Raw genomic sequence first — 17,567 nt, 5'->3', positions numbered from 1 at the left:
CAAATCCTTCCCTGATCCGTGGCGAGCTGCCCTGGGCGACTCATTTGGGGCGCATCGGTGCGCGGACCTGTGCCGCGGCCCAGGGTCCGAACTTGACAGGATTCGGCCCTGACGCGACCACGAGACTTTCTCAAGTTCTGTCCTATTCCGGCAGCCATTGGTAGCTGCCTCTCACTCCTCCCTTGTTTGCATAATCCATCCCTGCCTTCTATCCAGCCCGGTTGATACACCATCCTGATGCAACGACGAGCGGCTCCATCTGCTCACGTTAAGGCATATCCACGCAACAACAATCCCACCACTGTGCCATCCGTTGGTCATTTGAAGATTGAGCACCACTGCTTACGCCCAGCGCCAGTACGACGTCGCCTCGTATGCTACTACTTCACTGAAGGCGTATAACTCATATCAGGCAACTTTTGGAATTTATAGTCCTGAGGATGATCCCACTGTATTAGGAGCTAGGGATCGAAACGTCGACTTTCCATAACAGTACCACAATGTATCCACTGTAAAAATGTATTGTGGTTTCTGTTGGTCTGAGCTTACTTGAGTTCTTTATTGTATTGTAAGCCTCCCTGTTTGCTCCCAAAGTTTTTGCCTGCCACTTTCTTCTACTTCTCATTTCCTTTGTTGAAAATTCGGTACAGGATTGTGCCCTTGTTTCATTGCTTTCGTGCTTCTTTATCTTGTTTCAAACCTTCTGTAAATTTCAAAATAAATGTTCCTCTGTCCGGCTGGACACAGGAGGAATGCACATAGGTCTTATCTAAGTCTATGTTGAAATAGTTACATTATTTATGTTTAAGCTAAGGACCTTTGTTCTTTTAAAATACATAACTACCCGAGGTCCAAAAGCTACCTATATCGGGTTCCCTTGTTACTTATAGTTTCATGGGCTGAGTGCTGGCATCAGTGGCTGGGCACCCACCGCGAGGTGCTTGGAACGGGGGCGGGCCTTCCCGCCTGTGCACCGGGGACCACCTTGAAGTGCTTGGATGTCTGTACGGAGTGCTCGGGTCCTGTGACTTCGCTGGTGGTGGCGTGGATTTAGCCTTGGCTGTGTTGTGCGGTAGGAGGTGGCGCACTGCCCTGGGTACCGGCGGGCCACGGGTCTGCAGTTTCAGGTCGGTGGCGGGCCTTGAGGGATACTCGGCTGCCTTATCGAGCGGCGCGCAAGGACGTGATCTGCGGTGCCTGCGGCAGTTGGCCTTCCGGACCGGCGGGGTGCCCCGGCCGTGCATCCTCCCCCCTGCCGTCCGCCTCCCTGGTCCTTGTGGGGTCTCCGGAAGGTACCCGCGTTGCTCACTGTCCGGCCTTGACGTCCCCCGTTGACCGTGGGACGGCCATCATGGGTAAGGACAGGGCTTCCAAGCCGCCACCCGCAGCCACCCAAACCAGGATGGATCAGTTCACGACCTCTGAGAGGGGGACGGGCTCGACTGAGGAGGCGGCTTCAGCCCCCACACGGACCTAGCAGACATTTTGCAGGCCATCAACGCACCCCGCTCCTCCCTGGAGGGTATGGTTGGGGAGTTGTTGCCCTTCTCCGGCAGGACCTGCGTAACGACACCGCCCGCATCTCCGAAACCGAATCAAGAATATCGACAGCCGAGGACGACATCCGTCAGTTACAGGACCAAGTGCGAGAATTGACCACCCACTCTAAGGAACTGCACCGCCGGGCTGAGGATGCAGAAAACCGAGCCCGGCGTAGTAACCTCCGCCTGATGGGATTTCCGGAGGGGGCAGAATCGGGCCGTGCAGATGATTTCCTGGAACGCTGGTTTAAGTCCTGGATGCCGGCAGACAACCTGTCAACCTGGTATGTAGTGGAGAGGGCCCACCGCTCGCTGGCTCCCAGGCCTCCGGGAGCGCCCCCCGTCCTTTCATCTTAAAGATCCTCAATTTCAGAGACAGGGACGCGATTCTACGTGAGGCCAGGCGCAAAGAGACTCTCACATACCAAAATCACACTATAATGATCTTCCCGGATTACACCCGGGAGGTCCAAGAGCTAAGGCGATCCTACACGGAGGTGAAGCACGAGATGCGGGCCATGGGCCTCCAGTACCAGCTTCAGTTCCCGGCCCGCCTCCAGGTCATTTTATAACACAAAGCAATATTTTTTGACACGCCGCAAGCTGCCTGGACCTGGCTGACGGAGGAGCGTCCTTTGCATCGATCTGGCCCGGGATCACCGGCAGCTGGGCGTCGGGGACAGGAAGTGCCCCGGCCGTCAAGAACCCGGTGACGGCAACGCACACTGCCCCGGAGGCGCACAGAGGGAGAGGCGGTTGTCACGCGCTCCATGAGCCGGCCACGCCGGGCGTCTGGGGCCTCTTCTGCCTCTTCCGCTGCACCTACAAGTCCCGCTGCTACTGGACGACACACTGAGTCCCCCTGCGGGTGGGCTCTGCAGCCCAGCCAGACGCACAAATGGACCTTACGGATCTTTCCCGCAGTCCAGTCATTTGATTTTCCCTTTGCTGTATGTGGATTTGTGGGGGGCGGGAGGGATTTGCCAGGCTGACAATGCGAGGGACTGGGCTTCAGTGATCCACTACAATCGCAGCTCTCGGCCAGGGCAGGAGAATTTGTCTTGTTCCAATCTACTGAGGGGTCCACTATGTGCTTAAGCCCGAGCGTTTTAGCTTGGTTGTTATTACATACCGTTAGGGCGACAGATGCTTCTGTTTTCGAAGTATAGGGTTGGGGGTGGGGGGTTGGGGTTGGTTTGGGGTTGTTTCTTCCTCCTAGGGGGGATTTCGTTGGTGGGGGCTGAATTCCTCATTGTTGTTGTTCTATGGCATCACAACACTGTTGACCTGGTCTCCTGTCCGCTCTCCCGATGTCTCTCCCTCCGGGGAGACCATGCGCCTGCGCCCCCTTCAGTTTTGGTGTGGGTGCCGTGCCCTACGGGTGGCCCCTTTCTGCGCGCTCCCTGGCCTTCCTTGCGATCGACTCCGGGGTCATCCGCTCCTCACAAGGGATGTGCTTCTTACAATGGCGCCCGTTCACACCTCATGCAGGGGTGGCGTCTTATTCTGCTCCCTGCTCCAGGCTCGCTCTCTTTAGCTTATGGAGTTCCCTACGGACTGAGGGATGCGTTCCCTCTACTCCGGAAGATGAGAACTCTTGTTAGGCATGCCCCCGACTATAATTATGGCTGACACACCCATTCCAAGGGCTGCCATGCGCATATCGTCCTGGAATGTAAATGGTCTTTTGGATTGTTTCAAACGCATGGCAGTTCTCAAATATGCACAGCATATGGAGATCGACGTGCTTCTCCTTCAGGAGACCCACCTTCTCGGCAATAAATGTCCCTTTCTCGCCCGCTACGGGTATGACAGGGTTTGGCACTCCGGCTTTGCTAGGGGCTCCCGGGGGGTGGCTATCCTGATCAGACGGTCCTTTCCCTTTGTACTGGCCCAGGTGCATTTAGAACCCCAGGGTATGGCTGTTGCAGTTTTTGGCACTCTCGAGGGGCGACCACTCACCTTGCTGTTCCTGTACGCGGCGCCGTCCCTGTTGCAGGCTGCCCTTTCCTACACCGCAGATTTGCTGCCAGCGCTTCCGGCGGGCTCGCTCGTTTTAGGGGGGAACTTCAATGCTGTCTACACGCCCCGTATGGACTCGACGGGCCCGATCTCCCTCGCCAGAGCCGCTCGCGCGAAGCAGTTGTCGAGTTGGGCTGAAGCCCAGGGCCTGTGCGATGTCTGGAGGGTTTGGCACCCACATGCTTGTGAGTATACTCACACCTCGGCGGCGCACCATTCACACGCCTGGATTGACTTAATTTTTTTCCCGTCTACGGAATGTGTGGGTGTTCAGGACGGCCGCATTCTTCCAAGGGGCCTTTCGGACCACTCACCACTGCTTCTCGCTCTCGGCCCGCCTCCCTTTTCCGCCCGCCTGATGTGGCGCCAGAATGCCTGGTTGCATCAGGACAAAGATTTTCGGAAAACAGTGGGAGACGAGCTTACCAATTATTATCTTCATAATGTTGGCTCTGTCTCTTCCTCGGCCATCCTTTGGGACGCCGGCAAGGCGACTATTAGGGGGGCTGCCAGGGGGCACGTGCAACAGTAACGCCGGACACAGCTCCAGCGACTCACGGCCTGTGAAGCACAGGCCTTGGAACTTGAACGGGACCAGGAGGCGTTGAGTGACGCCACGCGGGCGCGGCGGCTGGCCTTTCTGCGGGAAGAGATACGTATGCACACTATGGAGGCAGCTAAGACTCTTTGGTGCTCCTCGGTGGCCCGGGTGTACGGATGGGGGGATAAGAACGGTACGCTCCTCCATCGGCTGGCCACTTACCCTCAGGCAAACCGGATTATTCCTGCCATTGTGGACTCCACTGGCGTGACTCACACAATCTCCGTGGCAGTGGCACAGACCTTTGCAGATTATTATTCCCAACTATACCGGGCTCGGGTGCCTGGGATCTCTCTTGCGGAGATGATGGGGACGAGCGGGGTGGATCTTGGGCAATTGGGATGGGAGGCAGGTGAGACTTTAGATTTGCCCATCACGCTGCAGGAAATCGATGAAGCTATCAGTCACTTGGCATCCGGGAAGACCCCGGGACCGGACGGCTTCCAGCAGGAATATTATGCCCAGTACCGTGAAACCCTTGCCCCGAGGCTTCTGGATCTTTATGCTGAAGTGGTGGAGAAGGGCTCGTTCCCGCCGGAAACGGACACACCCACGATAGTAGTCCTTCCCAAAACACAACCCCATCACAGTCTTGCTCGGATTATCGGCCGATATCTCTCATTAACACCGAACTTAAGATATACGCTACCATCCTGGCGCAACGGCTTCGCCCGCATCTTGTCTCACTGGTCCACCCGAACCAGTGTGGATTTATGCCGGCTCGAGGGACTAGGCACTGCTTGCGGTGCCTACATCTGGCCCTGGCCCACCGGGAGCGCCTATCTCCTTATCTGGCCCTTCTACTGGTCGACTTTGAAAAGGCCTTTGACTCGGTGGGGTGGGTCTACCTCGGAGAGGTCATGGGTTGCGGCCCCCAGTGTCGTGCCATGGTCTGGGTCCTGTACGCGGCTCCACGAGCCCCAGTGTTGGTGAACGGAGCTCTCTCCCACACGTTTTCCATAGGGCGGGGAACGCGGCAGGGCTGTCCGCTCTCGCCCCTCCTCTTCGCCCTGGCGATGGAGCCCCTGGCCGCTCTGGTCCGATCGGACCCTGTTCTCTGTGGGTGGGACTGGCCGGGTATGGTCCCTGATAAGATTGCCCTGTACGCGGACGACGTCCTTCCCTATCTCTCAGACCCGGCTGTATCGGGCCCTCGTGTTCGCCAGATTCTTCGCCGTTTTGGTCAGGCATCTGGTCTCCACCTAAACCCCAAAAAATCTGTCCTGGTCCCGTTGCACCCGTCTAGGGAATGTTTCGATTGGCAGTCGGATATTCCCCTCCGAAGACTCTCCTTTAAATATTTGGGGATCTGGATCACCCTTCTTCCGGAGCTCTGCTGGGCCCTTAACGTGGCCCCTGTGGTTAATAAGACCAGATCGGACATGGTGAAGTGGCAGTCGCTCCCACTGAACCCATTGGGGAGGATCGCACTTTATAAGATGATGATCCACCCTAAGTTCCTATACATGCTCCAGAACACGCCCTGCTCCTTCTCCCGCTCGTGGTTCCCGGGATATGGACAAGATTGTGACTAAGTTTCTTTGGGGTGGTGGTAGGCCCCGTCTGGCCCTGGACCGTTGTCGGATTCCCTCATATGACGGAGGCCTTTGCATGACTAACCTCTATTTGTACTATCTTGCAACTCGGCTTCTGGTGGTTCACGATTGGTTCTCGGGCGGGTGGGACGATCCGGCCTATAGGCTAGAGATACAGCTCGTGGGGTTCTCCTCCATTCAAAGCATGCTCTACGGGGCGGTGATCCCTCTGTCGCTCTCGGACGTTACGCGGGCCCCCTTCTTGGCATGGCGTGCTGCTCTACGGCATACCCGCTGGTCGAGGACATTGACCCTAGTCACACCACTTTGGCATGGTACTTGGCTGCGGGAGGTAGCGGGGTTAGAGGGGTTTTGAGCATGGGACCTTCTGGGGATCTCTCGCTTGGGTGACCTGTGGCGGGGGAGCCGCATGTGTTCCTTTCAGGAGCTTCAGGGCCGATTTTCGTTGCACCCTTCGCAATTCTATAAATACCTCCAGCTGCGCCATGCGGTCCAAACTCACGTCCCTCTGGACTCACGGATTCCCGACCACAGCCCGCCTGAGGCTCAGGTGATGCTGGGGTGCCTTGGGAGGGGAGGAATTTCCCGTATTTATCGTTCCCTGGTGAATAACAACCCGGTAGACTGGGATGGACTGAGGCAGCGCTGGGAGACCTGGGCGGGTCCATTGGATGAAGCTGATTGGAGGGACGCCCTTATGGCCCCCAGGACGATTACCACAGCGGCTAGATTGCGGCTCATCCAGCTTTATTACCTGCATGCCGCCTATCTGACCCCGGAGCGCCTCTATCGTGCAGGCCTTTCCCCGGATGCTTCATGCACCCGCTGTGGGGTAGGCCCGGCGGACTTCTTCCATATGGTCTGGAATTGCCCGCGCTTAGGGAGCTACTGGGGTGAGATTGAACTTGAATTAACGGAGGTACTGGGGTGGAAGGTCCCCCATGACCCCAAAATGGCTTTGCTGGGGATAACGGATGGATTGGATGGATCCCGCAATGAGAAATATTTCCTAACTACTGCTCTGGTAGTGGCTAAGAGAGACATCGCAGCCGCCTGGAAGCAGATCGATCCACCCAAATGTGCTAAATGGAGAGGGGGCTATGACTCCGCTGGGTCTCACCCCGCATTTGCAGGGCCCGACCCATGACAAGGGGCACACTCTAGACCAGGTCTTCTCGACCTCTCCTTTAGTGGTGAAAGAGATTCTCCCGGTCTTGTGGTCGGATCACTGGCTGGCCAAATTTGTAATCAGCGGCAACGTCAGGGCGCCTAACCCTGTCTCACAGCAGCGGGGACGAGCCTCTAGAGCATTTAGCAGGGTGACCCCTGAGATGCTGGCTCAGGCTGCTGCGACGCACCCTTGCCCTCTGTCTGGCGAGCTAGAGAGAGACCTGGAGTCCCTGCAAGAATGGCTGACGGAGAGGCTAAATGACCTGGCCCCAGTCCCGCCCCCCCGCCCGACATCTAAGCGGGTCTCGGCCCCTTGGTTTACCCCTGCTCTGTGGGCTACGCGGCAGCAGTGCAAGGTAGCCGAAAGGGCCTGGCGGGCACATTATGACAGCAAGGACAGGTCTGCCTACAAGGCTGTGGTTAAGGCTTACCACCGAGACATCCGCCTCGAAAAGAAAGCCTATCTTGCGGGGAGAATCGAAGCAGCTTCGAACTCCAGTAAGGAGATCTTTACCATCGTTCGAGAATTCATCTCCCCTCGGACTACTGCTTCGGAAGAGGGGCCCGTAGAATCTTGGGCGGCGGATCTTGCGTGTTTTTTTACAGGCAAGATCAAACTCATCCAGGACTCCTTTCTATCGAGTGAACCGGTTACATTGCCGTTGCCCGAGGCGGGCTCGCCTCCCCCAGTTGCGCAGGGCGCCTTATTGGCTGAGTTTCCATCTCTGCCAGCCTCAGCTTCTCTAGCGCTTATGGGCAATTTAAAATCTGGGTCTCCGCTTGACCCCTGCCCTGCTAAGCTCCTGGGTAAACTGGCGGAGGTGGTTAATCCGCTGGCGCACCCTCTTCTCAACCTCTCGTTGAGTCTGGGAGAGGTGCCGCCAGTATGGAAGCAGGCAATGGTCATCCCGTTGCTTAAAAAGCCGGGACTTGACCCGAAAGCCCCAGCCAATTACAGGCCAATTTCGTTGCTGCCGGCTCTTGTAAAAATTCTGGAGAAGCACGTTCAGTCGGTGCTCTCCAATTTTCTGGAGTCCCATGAGATCTTACATGACTCCCAGTCGGGCTTCCGTTCACATCGCAGCACCGAGACCGCGCTCCTTGAGGTTTCTGAAACCATTAAAGGGGTGTTGGATACCGGGGGCAAAGTCATGCTGGTGTTGTTGGACTTGTCGGCGGCTTTCGACACCGTCCCCCATGAGGGCCTGCTCGCAAGACTCTTTGAGATTGGTCTGCGGGGGACGGTGCTCAAATGGTTTTCTTCCTTTTTGACCGGTCGCCGGCAAACGATCTGGACATCATCTGACACCGCCGTAATGCCGCCTCTGGGGGTCGGGGTCCCTCAGGGCTCTATATTGAGCCCGACCCTTTTTAACATCTTTATGACCCCTTTGGCGGCGGTGGCGGAGTCATTTGGTGCCCGGATCGTGTCGTATGCCGACGACACCCAGCTCCTCTTCTCTTGCGAGAAAGGGGCTGACTTTGACGGGGAGAGTATCCAGAATTGCCTTGGGGCTGTGTTCGCATGGTTCCAACTGAACAGCCTCAAGTGCAATTCCGACAAATCGGAGGTACTCTTCTTCGGGTGCGATACGGAGCCTAGCTGGCAGGCCTGGTGGCCCATCGACATGTTCCCTCCGTCCGGCTCTTCTCCCATGGCTAAAAACTTGGGGGTTAAGATGGACAAGGGGCTGACGATGAAAGCCCAGATCTTGGGGGTAACCGGCACTTGCTTCGGCCTGTTAAAAATGCTGCGGAGGTTCTTGCCTCTCTTGTCCGAGGAGCACAGGAGGCTGACGGTGCAGGCTCTGATAGGCTCCAGGTTGGATTATGCCAACATTCTTTACCTGGGCCTGCCAGAGTATCTGCTACAAAGGCTTCAAGTTGTACAGAACGCGGCGGCCAGGGCCATCTTTGGCCTAAGTAGACGGGCCAGCGCCTCTGGGTTGTTGGTGACGTTACACTGGCTACCCATCCGCAAACGGATTGCCTTTAAGGCGCTGACCGTGGCCTACAAAGCGCTCCATGCTGTGGGAGCTAAACATCTCCAAAAGAGACTGACCTTTTACCATCCGACTCGCTCGTTGAGGTCAGAATCTCTACTTTTGGCGGCTGTTCCGCGTGTGAAGAGGGCTCGCCTTGGGGGCCGCTCTTTCAGTCTGTTGGCCCCACAGATGTGGAATGCACTACCGCTCCCTTTGCGGGGGGCGTCTACTCTCCTTGATTTTAGAAGACGTCTCAAAACCTGGCTGTTTTCCCAATAGGTCTGCCAGTAGTTTTGCTTTCTTTTTGTTTATCTTTTAACCTCTTTTAGCTGTGTTGTGTTATTCTGAAATCTGTTCCCCTTACCTAAAAGCGCCGGGACACTCTTTTTGAGTAACCGTTGCGCTATACAAAAGAATAAATAACATAACATAACAATAAATAACATAACTGGTGCGCCGCACAAGAACAGACATTATATGCTGCACGGGGATGCCCCAAAAAGTTTCGCAGAGTATGGGGGAAATGGTTAGGGGGCTTATTCTAGGGAGGGGGAGCACGGGAGAGGGGAGCGGGAGGCCAAGGGAGGGGATGTGGGGTTTTGCTATTGATTGTCATTGATTCCATGATATGTCATTTGGATGCCAGTTCAATCGGACTGTTGTATGTGTTTTTTGAGTTTGTTCTTTCACAAGAAAATACAAATTTGATTATCAAAAAAAATAACAAAAGACTGGGGGTAATGTGACCCTAGAATGGATCCTGGCTATTACTAAAACATAGGGTAAGCTACCAAAGTGAGTTGGGGGGCCTGGGCCTAATATACTTACACTTGTAAGGTAGGTAGGTTTACAGATCAGAGTCTAATGGTATAGCAAGAAAAGTTTGGGGGATTGGAGTGCAGGCAGTGGGAATTAGTAATCCATTGAAATTAAACCACCATTGCCAGCCACGGACTTCTATTGCCTATGAATCAAATGGTAGATACAATCGAGTTGTGGTATTGGCTGTGTAATATTTCACTGTGGGTAGAATACAGTACTTGTCTGTAACCTAAGATTAAGCACTGATTGGACATTGAACTATTGCATTTTATTTGCACTGTGTTGAGTTCTTACTCTCTAAAACCACAACTCCTTCTTGAGTAAGTTTTGGGCAGCTCTCTTTTGCTACCCAGTGAGTCAAATGCTAAATGGTTGCACTTGGTTATCAATTATTGGTCCAATAATAGGTCAGAACCCAGGACAACAAACGACTCCAGTTGACACAATTGGATCCCAGTAGCCCCTAATAGTGGGCTCCGACTGTTAAACATATACCAAACACGCCAAATTCTAATAACCCTCATAGTCTCTCACCGGAATCACTGCTATCCACAGGTAGTATCAGAATGTTGACATATGAATTACCATCCTCTTCCCCTAAAAAGAGAAGAGGAAGAAAGAAATCAGATATAGCATAGTGGAAAAGGTAGCCCAAATAGCTGTGTTTCTCTTTTGGTGTCAACAGCAAAAACCAAAGACCTTGTCAATAATTCCTTTTACATTCATTGAATGTACATTTATTTTATGTGGCTACCCATCAAGGTTTAAATAAAAAATTTACTTTGGAAGAACACCTTTCTTTGTCAGCACTCGGTACAAAACACCAAAATGAACTCTGTGTTTTTCCCAAAAGGTTCATGTGGAGCCCAATTGTAATGATAGATATTGAGTTCAATTTAATAAATGATTTGATGGGGGTTAAGTATTTGTTTGACCGAGCTTGCAAGCCACATATTGGCAGGTGACAAGATTCCTGCTCACTTTTATATGGTTGCTATTGTGAGTGTTTTTTAAAGTGGGGCAAGAATCCTGAAGACACAAACTCATACTGCCCAATCACTTTACTAAAAAAGATCATAGCAAAATTAATTCATAATATTTTTATTGCAGGGCCCCAATTGTATTCAAATACTAATCACCTCATTTAAGCTTTAGATATTTTTAATTAAAATACCTGCAGTGATAATGCTTCTTGATGCAGAAAAAGCTTTTTGAACCTGTGAGCTGGTAAACCTTTTTAAGAATTTTGAGTAAATTTGGGTTTCCTCCCCAGCTCAAACGATCATAGGAACACTGTATCTAGGTGCTCGAGCTAAAATAATTTTGAACTTGGCAGGGGGAGGTTTTTAACGTAAGTCCAGGAGTGCAACAGGGTTGTCCCCTGTCACTTATTTTATTTGCTTAATTTTATAGAAACACTGGCAATAGCCATCCCTAATATTCAGAACATAATTTCTGCGCTAGAGAATATGTCTAAAATCAAACTTTAATGAGACAATATGATATGGTTTTTTAAACCTGATAGAATTAATTTTAGTAATACTCTTGAAGCCCTTTATGAGATTTAAAATCTTTGTGGCTAGAGGAAATTCAGCATAAAACAAATGTACTTCTTTTTAATTGTTCCTCAAATACTCTCCTAAATGAAATAAAGAAATGCATATTGATAGCCCAAACTTCTCCTGAGGAATACATGTATCTACAGATTTGGCTACTTAGCTATACATGCATCTACAGATTTGGTAGATCTAAAATTTTACCCTTCGATCAAAAAAGTTACATCTTTATTTGAGCACTGGCATTGCCTCCTCATACCAATAATGAGTCGAGTGACATTAATAAAAAATGTCGGGTTTACTGCTTTTTAATCTTGTGTTTTCTGCTGCTCTCTATATTTTGTATGCTTTTCTTTTAAAGAAATTGAAGCAGAGTAGTCCTCTTTTATTGAGGAAGTAAGAACCTTAGGGGCATATCAGCAACAACCGGGGATAATTATCGCTAAGCGCACTTAGCGCTAGGATAATTTACGCCGGCTTGCGTGGATTTTTAGCGCTGAGATAGCGTGCTATTAGCAACGCTTATCTCAAAAGCGATAAAAATCCTAGCGCTAACTGCCTAACGTGAGATTATCGCTGGAAACCCAGCGATAATCTCACGAAATGTGGCGTTAGCTTGTTGATAGGGACTCACAAACTTAGCCATGATATCCACCTTCCATAGGATATCATGGCTAAGTCAGTCCTGAAGCAGGCGTAAGGAAAGTAGCGATAACAGGGGTTATCGCTACTTTTCCTGACGCTATGCTTCATAGCGTGGGGCTTGATGATAGGAGAAATGTCGCTTAGCGACATTTCTCCAGTCATGTCAGGTCAGCAACGCCCACTTTGCATCTCATTGGAGATGCAAAGCTGGGCGTTAAGAATAGGTGCGCTAATGCAAGGTTTCACACGATAGCGTGACCTTGCTAATTAGGCGATAAAATTATCGCCGCTTTTCGGCCGAAAACGGCCGCAAAAGTGGCGATAATTTTCTATCGCCGCCTTGTAAATATGCCCCCCAGATCGTCACTCAGCACTTTATACTTATCTACTATGGATGGTGGTCTGCATTACCGAATTTGATAATATATTATTATGTGACTTTTGCACATGTTTTCTCCTGGTTTAAGAATTTGAACTTATTTTATATGCTTTTTGACAGTTCTTACTTACCAACATGCTAAGAAGCATATCAACAACAACCGGCGATAATTATCTCTAAGCGCACTTAGCGCTAGGATAATTATCGCCGGCTAGCGTGAATTTTTATCGCTGCGATAACGTGCTATTAGCAACGCTTATCTCAATAGCGATAAAAATCCTCACGCTAACAGGCTAACGTGAGATTATCGCTGGAAACCCAGCGATAATCTCACGTTACCTTGTTGATAGGGACAGGCATGATATCCTCCTTCCATAGGATATCATGGCTAAGTTAGAAAAATACCAGACGTAAAAAAGCAGCATTAACCACGGTTAGCGCTGCTTTTTTTGTCTCTAACAGGGTTAGCGATATTCTTGATAATAGGAGAAATGTCGCTTAGCGACATTTCTCCTATTATTTTACTCTGGAACGCCCCCTTTGCATCTCATTAGAGATGCAAGGGGAAGCGTAGAGTAAAAGGGTGCTAACATGCGAATTTGCATGTTAGCACCCTGTTGTTGATAGGGCGCTAGTTTTATCTCTCCTTTTTTGGCTTTTAAAGCCAAAAAAGCAGAGATAAAGCCCTTGTTGATATGCCCCTTAGAGATTGTGAAATAGGTAACATTTGAAAGCTATCAAAGCCTGAATAAAATCTCATCATTAAGAAGTTTGCAGTTGTTATTATAGCGATATCAAACATTTTACATTATGAATTCTGCAACATAGCTAGAGGATCCATGGGTGAATGAGAAAACTATCTTTTGAAGGGTGATGTGGCTAGATGGCACTGCTTTGGTTTCTATATTCTTTCTTATTTTATAATATGTGCAAACCCTAGTCATTTATTCAGCTTCACCTTAGATAAAGCAAGTAGTGTTTCTTAGTATTTATGGTCACACCCCTAGAGGTAAAAAGTACTAGCATTTGCACTCACCATTTTTACCTCTAGGGGCGTGACCATAAATACCTCCTTATTGCACATGAGACACATACCCATGTCCATTATGATCCGTACTCGTAACAGAGTTGTGTCTGTTTATTACAGAACAGGACACACACCCAATACCATTATGGTCTGTACATGTAACCGGTTAGTTTTCCGTCTACATCAGTACATTTTTAATAAGTTTAGCAATTACACCATAAGCTTTAGATTTACCCGTGGGCCTTTTTTGCCGTTCTGGTTTTATGCCCAGACACTTATATCTACGCGAATATGGAGTATCTCTTTACGTAAGCCTTCTTGGGAAGTGTTCCCCGCTCTAGTCTGTTGTTCTTTTCTTTGGCTTTTATAGCCGAGAAATAATATGGTACGTATTCAAAACGCCGCCAATAACGCGACCACAAATGCCGTAGAGGTAAGCACGAGACATGCTCTTATACCTTGTCCTTTCCATGCTTCAGATTATTCGTTAACACTGATATACATATTTTAACTTTACACCTTATAGGTGTCACACACGGACCTGGCGCATATTGACCATGAACCAAATTTTGTATTTACGGGGGGGGGGGGCATAATACTGAACCAAAACATGCTGGATGAGTCGATTATTACCCTCTAATACTGCCACAATTAAATATAGGACTATAGGGTGAATATAAGGCTGCCTGTTATAATTTAAATATTGATTACATATATCTGGGCTTTCAACAGATTCTTACTTAGATTATTGTGAATGATTTTTCTGCATTGATGATACTCATGCACGCGCAAAGAAATGAATAAGGGTGAGTGGCAGCTACTAACGGTGAGATCATTAATGGGATCCCATTTGGCATAAATTGGCATGGCTTTTCTTTGGATATTTAGGTGGTCTACTGGCCTTCCTCATTAAGCACGGCTATGCTTACTATTGATCCTCAGAGAAAACTACAGGTATGGGGCGACTTGCCATCCCACGCTCACTCTTGCAAGGGGTTGTAAGGTATAACATTACCGTGACATTGTGTGGTGCACTTTACTTTTACTTTTAATTGTATTGCATCTATGTACAGGTTATATTGAACATAATGATCGCTTTCAATTATCGTTCAAATGCTAAATAACACAGGTCACCTGTTATATGAAATTCTCAATTTAGACTTTTACTTAACTAAACTTTTTCCTTCTATTTCTGTCCACACTTATGTAATTAAACAAAGACATGTTACTGATAGACAGGGTACTAAAATTCAGAACACCATTTTGGTTGCACACATGCTCACACACTAATGCATGTATCTGTAACGAGGACGCATGTGACAACAACAAATTCACGGGAGCAGGTGGTGTAAATGCAGTTGCCTAACATGATTGGCACATATTGGGAATGTTATCTCTGATAATTCTTATTAATTATTGTAGCCCTGATGAAGTCGTTAAATCAGACGAAACACGTGGTGGCTACTTGAACACTGAAAATGATATACCATAAAAGATCTCTGGAGTCCACGATTTGGATGACTACAACTCTTGTGTGGAAATTGGAATTATTCAAGAATATAAGCTTGATGAATACTAAATTGTGAAAACCTTTTGATATATAATTTGTACGTAGTGTGTGCCTGAGGTTTGCTTTGACTCTGTTAAGAACTCCTCCTCTTTATGATGTCTGAATAGGAGTGTAGGGTAAGCACTCCTCCCTTGTGTGCACCACCCTCCAAATTCCTGACTTAAGATATTGTGTCAAATTGCCAGGTGAGAGTCACTGTGAGATCCCGTATTTACCCAAGTTATTAGTGGTTCTTATGGTTGTACAATTCTATTTGTCATTTTCTGTCTTCAGTAGATCTTACAAATGTAACTGCGGATGATGATCTGATTTTTAATATTATAAGATTGTTAAACAGATGGCAAATGTTTCTTGCTGAGATTAAGAGAAACATATTTTTTTCTACGATTTTCACAGAGAGGTAAACACACATTAAGTTGTTGATTGTGGGAAAAGAATAATAATCTGAATTTTTTCTACGGTCCCAATTACATGGCCAATTACCGAAGGATGCAATTTCATGCCAAATGGTGGTTGACATACAAGGCTCCAGATTGTCTTCATAACAATAATTAAAGTATCTGTCCTCGATGTTTTACATAATTTCCACGCAAATTTGAGAATATTTTCATATGGTATGGTAAAGCTTGGTACTGACTCGATTCTGGGAAGATATGTTCAGATACTGAGAAAACAATCTTAACATAGCAATTCTTGAGAAAGCATTTTAGATTGATGGCTTGTCAAATCGAGAGAGCAAATTAATTTACATGTCGGTGCTTACAGTCAGATTGCAAATAGGGAAATCACAACGACTTCACTTTTTTTTCCCAGAATGGTCAGAAACAAATGCATAGAGTTAAGTTATTAGCAGCCAGGTTGGTATCTACTAACAAATGAAATCAGTTGTGGAATGTTTTTCAAAATATTTATTGTAAAGTCTTAATGATTGCAAAAATATTTATTAGGAAATGCAGACTTTGGGATAATTATACTTCTTTTTTCACTCAGCAAAATTCTGTATTGTTGAAAAATATCAATGTTTTGTTTACCTCCTTGTCAATAAAAAATATTTACAATCGAGGATCCTGTGGACAAGTAGAGACACTTGTCTTACATCGAAGATGGAGATATAGTAGGCTATGATCTATAAGACATCTATGTTATGCCTCCCAGTGTGTCAACCTGTAAAAGTACTTTGGCCTTTTTAGACAAACTGGCATTTTGCCATTCCTTCGGACAACAGGAGCAGCCCTTTGGCATTTCTGTAAGATGTCTAATGTACACATTGAATCCTTAATAAAAATCTGTTTAAAAAAAAACAGGAGCTGCGCTTGCAGCTTAAAGAGGTAATCCGCTTTCTCCTACTGGTGGCTCCGCAGTCTTTCCATTTCTTAGAAGAAGTCATGACCAAAGGTTATATGCTCTAGTTGCATGGAGTTTGGTTGCTACTGCTTGAGGAAGGTGTAGGTGGTCTGGAGTAGGTGTTTTGTTTGGAGCAGTCACTTGCCTTTTGAAAAGGTGTAGCCATGAATCGAGAGATATCCATCCCTGGCCATCCCTCGCTGAGCTACTGAGGTCCTACTTTATTGAAATTATGTTGGGTAATGCCTGTCTCACAAGATGCCCTTTTCCAATCATAATGTTCAAGTGAGTGGAAGAAGCGGGCCAAAGCAGGAGCTGGAATTGTATATACAGGCTATCCACTGTACAAACAAAACTGAATTAAACTAGTTTTTAGTTCAGGAACACTAACTAATGAGCGACTGGCTGAATAATTGTTCAACCTTTGAGTCACTTCACATTAGTGAGCCAAACAGACCTGTGTATGTTCATGAAGCTGTTATAGTGCAATTCTGAAACCATCTATTTTATACTAACAACAATCTGTGTAACAACACAAAAACAACATATGATTAAAAGCAAACACCAAGATAGGCATTCACGTGTTTAATGAATAAAAGTCACAGACCTCAAGTATTTATTTATCTGTTGCAGAGTCAACAAACACAGAAACATTTATTTCTAGTTCCCTCCTGTAATAAACGTGTTCAAACCAAACAACCCGGTAATGACAGGGCTTGTGGATTCTGCAAAACGTTTGTTTAAACATGCCGGCCCTGAGCTGTGTCCACAGAGCTGACTGGTCAGCGCTCTGAAATGGTTCCCAAGCTCAGGAACCACACACAAAGATCACACTTATCCACCCTTACCTCCAATGAACTTACCTTTTGGCGGTTTTAAGAAAGCCCCGCAGTTGTAGTAGTCGGAAACTAACGGCTCACTAAAAAACAGACAACAAGTGTAAACTTGGGAGGGCATATGACAGTGACTTACAGCAGTGACTCTGGGCTTTGTTCAGCATTGACCAGACACGCCCTCTCCCAACTGCAGGCGCGTCAGTATGGGAATGTAACTACCAAAGGAATCTAAACTGGACCACATTAACACCATTAGCAATGGAAGTCCTGCATTTAGCATATTCATGCATTTTAAAGAAGTTCATGACATTAATCTTGTGCGTCAGTCAGGCCTAATAATATGTTTGTGCAACTTACTCCCACATGAAAAATCAGATAAAACTTGGTGCAAATATAATTTACACCACAGACATTTTGCGACCGAATTTGCTTTGTAGTTGGTCTAGATACCAAAAATGGCATAAACTCTTCAAAATACCAGTCCCCTGTTTACTATGCAGACCCAGTAATCCC

The 17,567-nt window shown here is 48.1% G+C and overlaps 1 protein-coding gene across 2 annotated transcripts in view; it reads right to left on the bottom strand.

Annotated features, from left to right (window-relative positions):
* LAT2 (linker for activation of T cells family member 2) overlaps positions 1-17,567 on the bottom strand; it is a 244,489-nt gene that overhangs the window by 13,166 nt on the left and 213,756 nt on the right. For both annotated transcript variants that reach the window (XM_085649777.1, XM_085649778.1), the window contains 2 exons: positions 17,082-17,137; positions 10,232-10,294 (listed from right to left, as the gene is read on the bottom strand). In XM_085649777.1, the coding sequence (XP_085505903.1) occupies positions 10,232-10,294; positions 17,082-17,137 (119 nt within the window). The remainder of the gene's footprint in view (positions 1-10,231; positions 10,295-17,081; positions 17,138-17,567) is intronic.

The sequence above is a fragment of the Triturus cristatus genome, chromosome 3_2, assembly GCF_964204655.1.
Source record: "Triturus cristatus chromosome 3_2, aTriCri1.1, whole genome shotgun sequence".
In the NCBI taxonomy this organism is placed as follows: Eukaryota; Metazoa; Chordata; class Amphibia; order Caudata; family Salamandridae; genus Triturus; species Triturus cristatus.
The sequence above is the reverse complement of the archived record's forward strand: the minus strand, read 5'-3'. Positions and strand labels throughout refer to the sequence as shown.